This window comes from Bufo gargarizans, chromosome 5 (assembly GCF_014858855.1).
Source record: "Bufo gargarizans isolate SCDJY-AF-19 chromosome 5, ASM1485885v1, whole genome shotgun sequence".
NCBI lineage: Eukaryota > Metazoa > Chordata > Amphibia > Anura > Bufonidae > Bufo > Bufo gargarizans.
The window spans coordinates 30,729,999-30,743,843 of NC_058084.1; the positions used below are offsets into that span (position 1 = coordinate 30,729,999).

The 13,845-nt window shown below is 44.5% G+C and overlaps 1 protein-coding gene across 1 annotated transcript in view; it reads right to left on the reverse strand.

Moving 5' to 3' along the window:
* Positions 1-1,135: 1,135 nt before the first annotated feature.
* The window catches only part of FZD6 (frizzled class receptor 6), a 50,348-nt gene continuing 37,638 nt past the window's right edge, over positions 1,136-13,845 (reverse strand). Inside the window, exons 3-7 of the mRNA XM_044294684.1 lie at positions 11,509-11,705; positions 9,825-10,827; positions 8,491-8,639; positions 3,371-3,802; positions 1,136-1,828 (exon numbers count right to left, since the gene is read on the reverse strand). Coding sequence (XP_044150619.1) covers positions 1,684-1,828; positions 3,371-3,802; positions 8,491-8,639; positions 9,825-10,827; positions 11,509-11,705 — 1,926 coding nt within the window. The 3' untranslated portion in view covers positions 1,136-1,683. The remainder of the gene's footprint in view (positions 1,829-3,370; positions 3,803-8,490; positions 8,640-9,824; positions 10,828-11,508; positions 11,706-13,845) is intronic.

A 13,845-nucleotide genomic window follows, 5' to 3' on the forward strand; every position in this document is an offset into this window, starting at 1 on the left:
GCAGAAGACCTGGCACTTTCCCTGGCTGCTCAGCCTATGCAAAGATCCGAATGGTGGAGGTTTGCATATCCACGAACCTTGACTATAAAGCCCTGAGCACCCTACAATAGTGAGGGGACACGACCACCGGCTCCCTACACAAGATACGGAGGGAGTCAGGGTCACCTGGGATCCAGCAAACAGATATTAACAGATAAAGGTACACTTAGCTTTGAAGCAAACAGGAGGACAGATCAGCGTGCACACACACTCCAGGAAGTAATATAAGCCGCTCAGAAAAGCCTTCTGGGGAAGAATTTAAAGGGAAGCAATTAACACATGACAGCTGAGAGAGGCTGACGAGAGGAGGAGCTGAATACCACAACACAGAAATTCAAGGAGGAGGTTCTGAAAGGCCTCTGTCAGAGCTTCTCAGCTGTCTGGTTGTGACACTTTGCTACTGGTTCATGTGACCCAGTGTGGTGGAAAATTGGCCTAAGGAGCACAAGCTCCCTTGACAATCATCTGTAATACACATTACACTAAAGGGGTTGCCCAAATTTTACTCAGGATAGGTTACCGTATCACTAGCTGATCAGTGCAGGTCCGATAACTGCACCACCACCAAGTAGCCGGAAGTTGGCAGCTGAACTGCGGACATCAACTGTGTAGTGGAGAATACTTATCACTGCATCACAGCTCCCGATGACTTCAGGCCATCACTTAGTAAAAGTTCTGCAACCCCTTTAATGAAGGCCCAGTTTGGTATTTTGATGCCTCCTAAGGGGGACCCTTCTTTTCTATGCATATAACTATCAAATCCTATATTTTTTTTTAAATCATTAAAATGGTTTTGAGCTATGGTAGATTCTCCTGGCAGTTTTTGTAGAACATTTGACGCATTCCTGTTGAAAATCCACTGGTTTACGACAGTGGTCTCCAATCTGTGGATCTCAAGCAGTTGGGAAGCTACAACTACCAGCCAAAGGTTAAATCGGGCATGCTGGGAGTTGTAGCTTCCCAACATTTCAAGAATCATACATTGGAGACCACTGGTCTGGTTTCTGACCAACGCAACTGGCAATGTATCAAATATTTGGAAACTTTAGCCAGTCTATAAGTGCTGTAGGCGATAATTAAAATATCATTAAAAAGGTTTTATGAAAATTTGCATTTTTATTTATTTTTAAATAATTTCCAGTGTAAAATCTACCAGAATGACCAGCAGAATGTAACATAACCAGTAACTGGGGCAGTATGCCTAATATTTGCTAGGTACTTTTCGTCAGTGTTGTGACTAGTATAAAAGCATCTCTAAGCAAGCCTGCAACCTACCTACAGTATATACATTCATCGTGTTATAGGTGATAATGCTTTTACCTACAGTTTACAGAATATCTGTTGGGAGATCCTTACATACTAACAGATTTAGAAAATCTACATTGCAAAATGTAACAGTATACAAAAAAACAACAACCACCACAAGGGGTGTCCTGGGGACAGCCATCAGTCTTCAGCTGGTTGCCCATGCCATCGGTATCGTCAGCACATCGGCCTTCTCCCTTGTTACAAGATACATTAAATGCTTTACTTTGTACGATAAGTGCAAAACTTTCAAAAGTTCATTTAACGTCCGTGTTGAGCGTCAAGTCAACGTTTCGTGCAACAAAAAAATCTGATATTAGTCCCCATGAGTCAGATTTCTCATGCAGTCTTTGTGTAGTTTCCAAGTTCCCTTTCTTTGTTGGTGAGCAATGGTGCAGGCACAGTGGTGGGACTTGGGGCAGAAGGTGGAGAGGCACTGTCAGGATACAGGACTGGATTGCTCAGGTGGTTCTCAATAAGCAAACTGGATTAAAAGAAAAAAAAAAAAAAAAAAAAAGACAAAGATTTTAGTGGCTCAATTTTTTTTTTACCAGATATTGTTATGACTCTGGTCCAACACACAAGTAACCATGGGGTCCCACAGCAACGTTTGGAAAGGGAACCAAACGCCACAATGACTATTAAAGGGTGTAAGAGCTCTCAATGGCTGAGCCTTACCTTTGGGACCCAAGAGAAAGGAGGTCCTCTGACTTCTATTTACAGCATAGCAACTAAAGTTGGCATTACACTGCCCAATAAAACATCCCCTGCTGCTCGTTGGCACCTTCCTGATTACACAGGCTGATGCATACAGAATTCGGGAGAAATTAATCTTTCCTCCTTCATTTTGTTCTGATCATGATCGGCAGCACTGATTAAACAGGGAGATGTGCTGCCAATAATCGAGCATCTTTCATCCTGAAGGATGCCCAGCAGCCGAAGAACGAGCGATTGCGAGCCAACCATCGCAGACGAGTGTCCCTATGAACTCTTGTTCCCAGAAATTTTCTGATAATCGTGCCGTCTAATAGTCCCTTATCCACAGGATAGATAAGAAGTGCTTTATCACTTAGAGGCTCACTGCAGGGACCACCACCAATCATGAAAATGGGAGTCTCGTGTCTTGCCATTTGAAGAGAGCAATGGTCAAGCATGTGTATTGCTGCTCCATTCATTCTCTATGGGGCTGCTGAAGGGAGCCAAGCACTGTACTAGACAAATTGAGTGGAGGTGTGCAGCCGGGACCGTCGCTCCTTTCAAATGATGGGCTCAAGACCCCTGTTGTGATCAGTGGGTGTCCCACCAGCAATCAGATGCTTCTTACCCAAGATAGATAAGTGTTGATTATGGGACTACCCCTTTACAAACAGTTTGGCAGTTTCCATGCCAGTAAGGGCTTGTGCACATGGCAGAACCCAGCGCGTTGTGTCTGTGTGCATGGAGATATTCCTTTATAGAATCCTCCATACATATGGTATGTGAGGGAACATGCCACAATTTTCTTTCAGACCACGACTCTACGTAAGCCCATGGGTGTATGGAAAAGTATTTCACCCATGTGCACAAGCCCTAAAGCTCAATGTCCAATTAAAACAGGTCTACCATTTGTGTCTTACTATCCCTATGCAGTTTTCCCATATTCTATCATTCTTCTGACTGACATGGCCTCCTCCACGGCCAATTATTTGTCAGAACTTTTGGTCATGTATGGCAATAATATCCAAGGATGAATCACATGAAGATGATGGCTGTGCATTAGTGACCTGTGGTCATTTTCAGTTGCAGGTGATCACAGTGGAGTGCCCCAGAGACATTAGGTGGCAGTGGCAACCCAAAAGAATTGACAAAATACAAGTTTGCTAAACTGAACTGACATTTGCAACCTTTTATAACAGCAAATGTAAAAAACCTTGAAATACATTAGACACAAATATTAAAATACAAAAATAAAATACAAAAATAAAAAACCACCACCACCATAAAGTACATAAACACTACATTTCTTGACATGATCACGTGTTCTTACCTGCCCTCAATCTGCTTTGGCATATTTCCAGTCACACCATTCCCTTTGCCTGTACTGGGGTGACTATTCTGCTCTGTCTGATGAGTGGAGACCTCAGAGTTCTCCAGTAGAGTTTGTGTAGTCACCTCTGCTGGAGGGTCTGATCTTGTTTTGGCGACACTACTTTCTGACACTTGGTCTTCCTTCGGTGACCGGGTCCTCGTACTTTGATGGTCCACCGACGTCTCATTGTCCAAGAAATCATGGCTGGTGATGGCCACTGTGGACACTCCATGGTTGGCTTTAGCACCGGTGCTCGTTCCCATGGACTTTGAGAGAACCTTCAGCTTGTGGGAGCTGGATCTATGGTGTTTCTTGTGCTTTGGTTTAGAGTTGTGTTTGATGAAGTACTCACAGGACTCCTGCAGGACTCTTCTGCTCTCGGCGACTGGGCTAAAACAGAGAGACTCACATCAAAACCCAGCAAACAGAAAATGTAGACATTTTTCTAGTAAGAGCAGCAGAACAATGGTCTGTGGAATAGTCACAGATTCTTAGCAGTAGGCAATGAGACAGGGTGAGGTGGGTATAGGAAACATATCTACAGATGTACCATAAATTTTTATTTCTTGTAGCTTATATAGCACCAACATATTCTACAGCACTGTACACAGATTGTGATCATCCACATCAGTTCCTGTCCCTGGTGGGGCTCACAATCTAAATTTCATATTCAGGCACAAGCACGAATGCCATTTAACCTATAAGGTGTTATTTATTACAAGACTATAACAAGTCTTGTTCAGCGCCCAGATTGTACAGGTATGAAGGCCCATCCCTGTACAGCGTGTGCGCTGAATGAGCTCCGATTACACTTCAGGGCCAGGCGCGAGTACGTCTTCACTGCCTGGCCCTGAAGTCAGTGGTGAGGGTGCAACATAAAGGGCAGTGAGGGGAGCCTCTGGGATGGCACCCTTTTTTCTCCTAGGAGCTCATCTGTATATTATAAGAAGGTCAAAGTTCAAGAATGCAGGCACCTAGGAGGATGGGACCAAGACCATGATGTTCAACTGTCAAAACGCACGTCTCGGGTGAGATGGTTTTATTGAGACGTATCTGATCACAGAACCCCTTTAAGTGCTGCATTAAAGATGTGATCACCCAACAAACAAGTGTCTGCTCGTTCGCTGGGTGATCCATGGCATGTTTACATGGAGCATGGATCGGGTGCACAAATATTCGTTCCAGATCTAAGGCCCTTAGTTAAGGTGCCTATACAGATGTAAGCTCGTCAAACCCACCAATTCCTCAGAGACCAGTCAGTCAGTTTATATATATTTCATGATAGGGCACAGAAGGATAAGGCATGTTGGATTTTAATATGCCATTGCCAGGTGTTTCCACAGTGTCTAGAAGCAGCTTATTGCTTCTCCCCTTTGAAAACACATTCACGCTTGACCGAGCTAGCTATGCACGTGTATGGAGGAGGTCGGGAAGAATAGTTGCCGGCCAAACTAGTGTTCCAACACAGCCATCTAAGGGGTATAGCCACCAATACACTAACAGACAGGATCTGGAAAATGTGCGAACCTAAACATAGGATCTTCACCAACAATAGGTATGCCTCATATTGACAATGTATAAAAAATAAAAAAATAAAAAAAATTGGGGAAAATATTCTCCAAACTAATCTTTTTCATTGATACACTTCCAGACCTTGTATAATGAAGTTTCAGTGTAATCCTGAAATTACTCTAATTTTCATCTCTGGTATCTAAAAGACTTTAAAGTTCTCAGGACCTTCTGAACGTAGAGTCTGAAAACAAAACAGAGCTCATGCCATGTAAGAATCCTACCACAACCTCCAGGTAAAAGGATTAGGTTTCAGCCAAACATGGAGAAATGTCAGAGACAAACAAAATATGTGCTGATTAGACAGACTGGGTGCACATTACTACATGAGGTTTATAATTTCTGCTCCAGGCGGACATGTCCCCTGCTGACATTAGCTGGAATATGAAGCAGAGAACGCACACAGGAAACACTAGCTGTCCTGTGTATGAAGCTTCATTCAAAGACCGCCGCAGGAATTAACCGCAGATCTGCAGACTAAAGCTGGAGGTCCAGAGGACAACCGGCCAAAAAGGTGCTGAGGGAACAAGCAAGCCTTGTGCCATGCAGAACGCGCCATCTGGCATGAGGTCATTTCCTAATGTACGCTCAAAAATGTAAAAGGACTCTGAGATGGGATACAGTACAGGCATACACTCATAAGAATCCAAGAGGAAGAGATTATCTATTTAAGGTGAGCCTACACCGTAGATGTACAACCAAATATCCTGATTTAGGTGGGGTTGGCTTATCATTTGAAGGGGTTTTCCGGGGTTTCCATTCTGTTGACCTACCTTCAGACAAGGTCATCAGTATCTGATCAGTGGAAGTCTGACTCCTGGCACCTCCACTGATCAGCTATTGGAAGGCCTCTTCCAGGGTCTGTGATGTCACATCCCTCGGTCACATGGCCATTGTGAATGGGATTGAGCTGCAGTACCAAGCACATCCGCTACTATTTTATTTTAGATCACGAGGTCTTTGGCCTGTTCACTTTATACCAAGCACAGTGCCCTAAAATATATAGCGGCTGCACTTGGTACCGCAGCAATACCATCCACTGGAATGCGATTTAGCTGCACTAATGCTGTGGGGTCAATGCATGAGACATCACAGGCCGAGGATGAGGTCGTGCTCGTCACCGGTGCCGCTGACCCCCACCAATTGGATACGGAGGACTTATCCTAAGGATAGCTCATGAATATGTAAAGAGTCATTGGAAAGAGCTGCTCCTGGTCTGTAGGGCCTGGCATAACCAAGTATCACATAGTCGCCCATTCATGTAATGGGTGCTGAGTAATGCTGCATTTTCGGCAGGGAAATGTATTTTTGACAACAGTCGGACCTGCGGCAATAACAGCGATCACCACGGGAGCTGGACTGGCGTTTTTCCAGGTAGGACAACTCCTTCAAAGGCAACAACACTGACAACCATTGTATTCTTAATCTGACTTTGCACTGAAGATATTCATCAAGGAGGATGTTCTTGGCAGACGCCGGAATGATATTTCTATTATCTACATGTAAATATGTATTCTGCTTTCATGTGGTTGAAAGCAGCCTGCTGACACTCCAAGCATTAAAGCATCACAGCCGCCTAATTCAACCCACTCGGTCCTCTTTAGGGGCAGTTCAGATGGAGTATTCCGACAGGGGAATTTGGCACAGATTCTGCATTAGAAAGCAGAGGAGGTGTAAGCTCAGAAACCACCTCCCATTGTTTTCAATGGGAGGCAGCGTTATTGTATACTGCTGCCTCCCATTGAAAACACACTGCCACCCACTGGCATTCTGGCGTGGAATACGTGCAACATTCGCAGGTCGAAATGCAGAGTGAATTTTTGCTGTTTTTAGCTTTATTTCACAAATTTTATGTATCCAGATGTCACTTTAGATTCTATAGTGACCGATGAAATTCACAACAGTGCTTTTCTGCATAGCGTTTTTCGGATTGTCTTTTTTTTAAGGTTTTCGTCAAAATGCAGCACGCTCTGGGTATGGTGCATTTTTCAGGTGTTTTTCTATCGGACTCTTTATGGGAGTTGAAGAATGTCTGGAAAACTCTTGTAACAAAAAAGGCGGAAAAAATGCAGTGAGGAAAAAAAATAAAAAACGCATGCCATTATCTACCACAAAAGAAAAAACTAAAAAAGCCACAAAAATACCATTTGTGAAGGAAGCCTTAAGGCTAGTGTCACACTAGCGTTAGACATCTCTGGCAGGGAGCAGCCTGCTGGAGATGTAGGGATCCGACATTGCCAGACGCTACCTGACAGGGACGGACTGGCCATACACCCTGCAGGATAACTTCCCGGTGGGCCGATCCCCTGGGGGCTGCCTGAACCCTCCTTTCGGCCGCCATTGGCATATTTAGGGGGTTTATTTTGTGCAGCTGATGCAGTACTTTGTGACTACTTTAAGTTGCTAGTCCTCCCCCGCTACCTGATACCCACTGGCTCCATTAACTATATAATGGGGTCTGGCGGAGATGCTGAGAATTAGCTGGTCAAAAATGCATATTTGCCGGGTTGCGGCAGGATCTCTACTGGTTCCCATTATAATTAATGGGGCCAGACAATAGCGCGGTAGCTTCTGGCAGTGCCACAATACAGAGAGATCCGGAGCAGGGAACAGCCTGCCCCATCTCACAACGCTAGTGTGAAACTAGATCATCTAGTGCGTTTAACTACTGTGGGGTTTTTTAAGCAATTTTCACAGAACAGAGACACTCTAATTTTGTGAAAATTACAACAAAAACAACATTTTAATGCTTTCTTAGGGATAGTGCTCAGAGTGATCAGGAATGCAAGGTCAATTCCTGGTCAATGACCACTCGTTTGCTGCATTTACATGCAACAATGATCGCTGCTGAAGGGATGAATGATCGTTACAGAGATTGGTCATCCCCATACAGTTTCATTGTCTCGTGGCAGACAGGACATACACAGTACTGTCAATACATGATTATAACATGGAGCAGATTACTCCACTGTTAGAGTTGATGATCGTCTAAGAGTACGCTACTTTCACACTCGCGTTTGGTGTGGATCCATCATGGCTCTGCACAGACAGATCCGTTTGTATTATCTTTAACATAGCCAAGAAACACCACTGAAAGTCAATGGAGGACGGATCCATTTTCTATTGTGTCATAGAAAACGGATCCGTCCCCATTGACTTACATTGTTTGTCACTCAGAACGGATCCGTTTGGCTCCGTTTCGTCAGACGGACACCAAAACGCTGCAAGCAGCGTTTTGGTGTCCGTCTCTAAAGTGGAATGGAGACTGAACGGAGGCAAACTGATGCATTCTGAGCGGATCCTTATCCATTCAGAATGCACTAGGGCAAAACTGATCCGTTTTGGACCGCTTGTGAGAGCCCTGAACGGATCTGACAAACGGAAAGCCAAAACGCCAGTGTAAAAGTAGCCTAAGACAGTCTTTATTGCATGGCCAGTCCTTGCTCAGTATTACTGTATTCTAAATAAAAAAAAAAGGAAAATGCAAATATAATATAACTATTTCTTACTCTTGCTTTTTGTTTCGGTGAAAGAAGTTGGCCCATTCAGAGCAGGTTTTTTTGCTTCCAACCCAGAAAATGGCAGAGATCCCCACGATTAAAGTCATCACATATTTGGTTAGAAACAAGCCAAGGTCTGGTCTGGACAAAGTCTTCAGCTGTAGTGAAAGAAGACATAGTTACAGATCGATATCACAGACTTGGTAAACTGTAAATCTGCCCTAACGACACTGCCGATGAACGCGCTGATCGCCACTCATTTGCATCAGACAAGCTGATGCAAAGTGAATAGGGGAGGAATGATCGTTACTGCAGTCGTTCCTCCCTCATTCATTGCTAATGACTAAACCGGGAGAAGTGCTGTGGAAAATCGTGCACTTTTCATCCTGATGAAAAATGCTAAAGCAGCTGACAAACCTGCATTTGCTCGTTTATTAGCAGTACTATTATACGGGTCAGTTAATAGGGAAAGAACATTCCTATGTACACTTGTTTCCCATATCTGGCCCAAAAATCATCCAGGCCATTAGGGTTATCTCAATACCTAATTTTCCTAGGACTACATGTCCTATAATGTCGTAAACTGGTTGTCCGGGTTCAAAGCTGAACCCCGACATATCCCCTTCTTCCTCCACTCAGCCCCTCTGACATGAGTATCGGAGCAGTTCATGCTCTGATGCTCTCCCTTGCCCTGCTCTGAATCGTGCAAGGCAAGGGCTTTTTCAGGAGATCCAGTGATTTACCGGGCACTCCATGGGAATTCTAGGTGGAGGTTTCCGCCTAGCAGTGAGCCTGGTGACGTCACTGGCACTAATAGGTGGGCTTTAGCGCTGCCCTAGCCTGTAAAACGGATGGGGTAATGCTAAAGTCCGTCCATCAGTGCCGTGATGTCACCGGGAACACTGCTAGGTGGAAGCCTCCACCTAGCAGAGTAAAAATGTTAATGAAAAAGCCCTTGCCCTGCGAGATTCAGCATGAAACGCTCTGAACCCGGACAACCCCCGTAAAAAAAAAAAAAAAAAAAAAAAAAAAAAAAAAAAAAAAAAAAAAAAAAAAAAAAAAAAAAAAAATCGATATTTTTTTTTGCATACATTCAAAAATTGCATCTGTTCTCCCGTCTGCATTGCCCACCCAGCCACCTTTAATGCTCCCTACTCTAACAGAGCTCATCGGCTGCCATGTATCATTTACACTATTAGTCTTTTCTTTCATAGAAGAGTGACCTTTTGGGCACCCTTAGGATCCAGAGCGGTGTAGACGTGAACCACCCACCTCAGGGGTGGGAACAAAAAACAACAACAAACAAAAATTACATAAAGATTGATAGTAAAAAAACAAATTACCTGATGTGGGCAAGGAATATGGTACTCCTTGCAGTGGTCTGCAACCCAAGTCATTTCCCAAGAAGATCTCGAGAAGAGCTCGTAGACATAACAGCACAGTAATATTCCCAGAGGAACAAGGTAAGTGCCACTGAACACGCCAATGCGGATCATGAATTTTTTCAGTTTCTCTTGGTTCCTCTCATCATGCTGTATCACTTGCCGCACGTTGTTTAAAGATATAATCCCAGCAAGGAGCAGAGAAAGTCCAATGAAGATGCTAAGACAAAGAGGCAGGAGCACAAAATAGGTGGATACGTTTTGGTCGTAGAGTCCAACGAAACAGACGCCACTAATATTGTCTCCTTCCACCTTGTTCATGGCCAGAAGTACAATGGTAAGAATCCCAGGAATGCCCCAGGCCACTGCGTGAAACCACATGGACTTCTGCTCTATGGCCTCGCAGCTCCACTTCTGACCTGCTGCCAAGTACCAAGTTATGGTGAGCATGACCCACCATATGGTTCCGGCCATATTGCAGAAATACAGAAGCATGAAAATAACAGTACAGGCTTTGTTCTGGGAACCAAGGACCACCGTGTCTTCGTCTGCATAGTCTTCATGCGCCTCGTTGCAGGAGACAGAGTTCCCCATGGCGAACCCAATGAAGTATATGAGTGATACGATGCTGTAACAGACGGAGTAGAAAATGATTGGCCTCTCTGGGTAGCGGAATCTTTTTACGTCAATCAAAAAGGTGAGGAATGTGAAAAGCGTGGCACAGAGGCAAATTATGGAAATAATGCCAATGAAGTTTTTGGCAAAGTCCAAATCTTCTTTTTTAAAGTACATGTTAGGGCACGGTGGTGCACAGTGATTTACCCCCAGAAACTTGTAACCAGTCACTTGGAAGGTTTTCAAGTGTCGTGGACACCAAAACCCATAGTCTTTTTGGATTTTTTCTGCTGGTGTCAGTGTGCTTTGTTCCTTCTCAGGGATCTTTGGTATACTACAGTCTTCTAGCCTGGAGAAGAGGAAAAAAATGAAATAAAAAATGTGATGAAACTTTTCCATAACTCCTTTAAAAGAGTCACAATACTTTGACACAATTTCATTTCATTTAATAGAAAATGGCGTAAATCGCAAATCTCTAAATCACTTAATTTAAAAAAAAATATGCCTCCACCTGAAAAAAAGCTGTAAAGTCATGGTCACTAGGGGTCTCGCTTTCACCTAATTTTCAGTCTACAGCCTGTTAGGCAAGATCGCTCCCTGGTAATAGAAACTCAAAATACAGCTGAGAGGGGGCGTATCAGAGCTAGCTGGGATCCTTAGCCTAATAAAAAGAACTGCTTCTACACGGCTTCTGAACATCAAAAAGACCTCCTCTGTCTGGAAGTGTGATTTATCCCTCATTATCTGTTCTGTGAGCTCCAGAGCTGAAAACATAGTGGGATGTAAGGTAAAGGATAGTGCCGACAAATTCTACAGGAGAGAGACACCCCCTGCTTGTAATAGAGACATGCACCTAGCTGTGCAGCTGAAGATTGGAATACTTAGGCTGAAAAAGATATTAGGGAAGCCTCTAAAAGCCCTATTCCTTCACAGTTATGGTTGTACAAAGATGCACAGCCATTACGCAAAAGGTTTTTTGAAACCCAGGTATGATTTAATGATATATTGTTTTTCGCAGCCCACCACTCACCTGTCACACTCCAGCTCCGGAGGCCAGGTAATGTCAAAAGTGTCAATCAGGGTCTTGCAGTCGGAGTAAACGGTCTCACATACGGCCCTGCAGGGCAGCACGATGTGCTTGGGTTCTGTACATTCGGGGACGAAAGCCATGCAAAGAAACCTGCTCACTTCTGGAGAGCACTGGAGATTCATGAGCGGGATGAAGGGCTGTAGAGACACAAGCGTACATGGGTCATTAGAGAGGAGGGTCACACGATTTCCACCTTGTAAGAAATGTCTACAGAAATGCTCCAGTGTTAAGGTTTCTATAAAAAAAAAAACAACAACACACACACACACACACGACCTGAAATGTTGATTCTTAAAAGGGTCGTCCAGTTTAAAAAAAGAACTAATTTTCATATCCGGAAATTTTGAGGTAATAGAAGGGGTCCACTGTTCAGGATTCACATCTCTTGGCCAGAGTGTAGAGCAGTTACAGAGTCGCTCTCTCTCTCTGGAGGACCTCTCCTGTCCTGCATTACAGAGACAGCCCACTGATGAGGGTAGGCACTGTGTAATGCTTTGTTTCCTCTGTGGGGGCGCTGCAGGAAAATTGCACATGTAATGCCAGATTTTACCACAGATTACAATTGACTGATGGGGTTCCAGCGGGGAACACTTTGGACAGTACCTACAAAAAGAAGGTCACAAAGTGGAGAAATTGGGAGAGCCCCTGCTACAGCCCCATTCCTAACGGATCCATCTATCTAAAGTTCTTTACACACTGTACGTCTAAGGCTTCCGTTTGATTACCCTGGATGCACGCAATTCACAGATACCATTGAGTACAGTTCGTCGTCTACTGTTTCCGATGAAAAAAAAAATTGGAATATTGCGATTTTGCAGTGTATTTTTTAACTGAACACTTTTGTATGGTATGGCGCAGTCTGCTCTGCTATTCCATGCAGGAAAAAAAAAAAAAAAAAATACTGCCAAACACAGGCCAAAATAACCTTCTCCATATAAATGGCAACCTTCGGTTTCAGATAACATATGCGCCAGGAGATTTCTCGGCATATCAAGTCAACGTATACGGCTCTGCACTAACCAAGAGATGAAAACAACTAAGAAATGGTCAAGGCTGTCAACCATCTTGTTTTGATCATGAACAGTCCTATACGAAGGACATCTGGGACCATCCATGTTATGTCTTATGAACTGCATACTGTCATTTACATGGGGACCTATTACTACAACAGACCTGTCAGGACAGGCCATAACCATCATTCCCCATAAAACAACAATTGTGAAACATCTTTTCTGACAACTGCACTGTAACATTCCTCAGTTATTCCTCCTGGAAATGTACAGCTACATTAACAACCGGGTGCTACCCTTCTCCTTCTGAAACTGTCCAGTCAGTACTGGCTATGTCAAAGGGAGACACACTATTGACAATGGGGATGTCACACTCCATTGCCAGTTTATTTGCACTTTTCCAGGAGGACGGCAGAGGAATGGCATAGCACAAAGGGGAGAGGAGAGGCATCAAACCTGGTGTAAAGGAAAACTGACTTAGGGCTCTTTCACACTGGCGTTGTCCGGATCCGGCGTGTACTCCGTTTGCCGGAATTACACGCCGGATCCGGAAAAACGCACGTGAACTGAAAGCATTTGAAGACGGATCCGTCTTCAAAATGCGTTCAGTGTTACTATGGCAGCCAGGACGCTATTAAAGTCCTGGTTGCCATAGTAGGAACGGGGAGCGGGGGAGCGGTATACTTACAGTCCGTGTGGCTCACGGGGCGCTCCAGAATGACGTCAGAGCGCCCCATGCGCATGGATGACGTGCCATGCGATCACGTCATCCATGCGCGTGGGGCGCCCTGACATCACTCTGAAGCGCCCCGGGAGCCGCACGGACGGTAAGTATACTGCTCCCCCGCTCCCCACTACACTTTACCATGGCTGCCAGGACTTTAGCATCCCGGCAGCCATGGTAACCATTCAGAAAAAGCTAAACGTCGGATCCGGTAATGCGCCGAAACGACGTTTAGCTTAAGGCCGAATCCGGATTAATGCCTTTCAATGGGCATTAATTCCGGATCCGGCCTTGCGGCAAGTGTTCAGGATTTTTGGCCGGAGCAAAAAGCGCAGCATGCTGCAGTATTTTCTCCGGCCAAAAAACGTTCCGGTCCTGAACTGAAGACATCCTGATGCATCCTGAACGGATTTCTCTCCATTCAGAATGCATTAGGATAAAACTGATCAGGATTCTTCCGGCATAGAGCCCCGACGACGGAACTCTATGCCGGAAGAAAAGAACGCAGGTGTGAAAGAGCCCTTAGTTGCCCAGAGCCAGCCA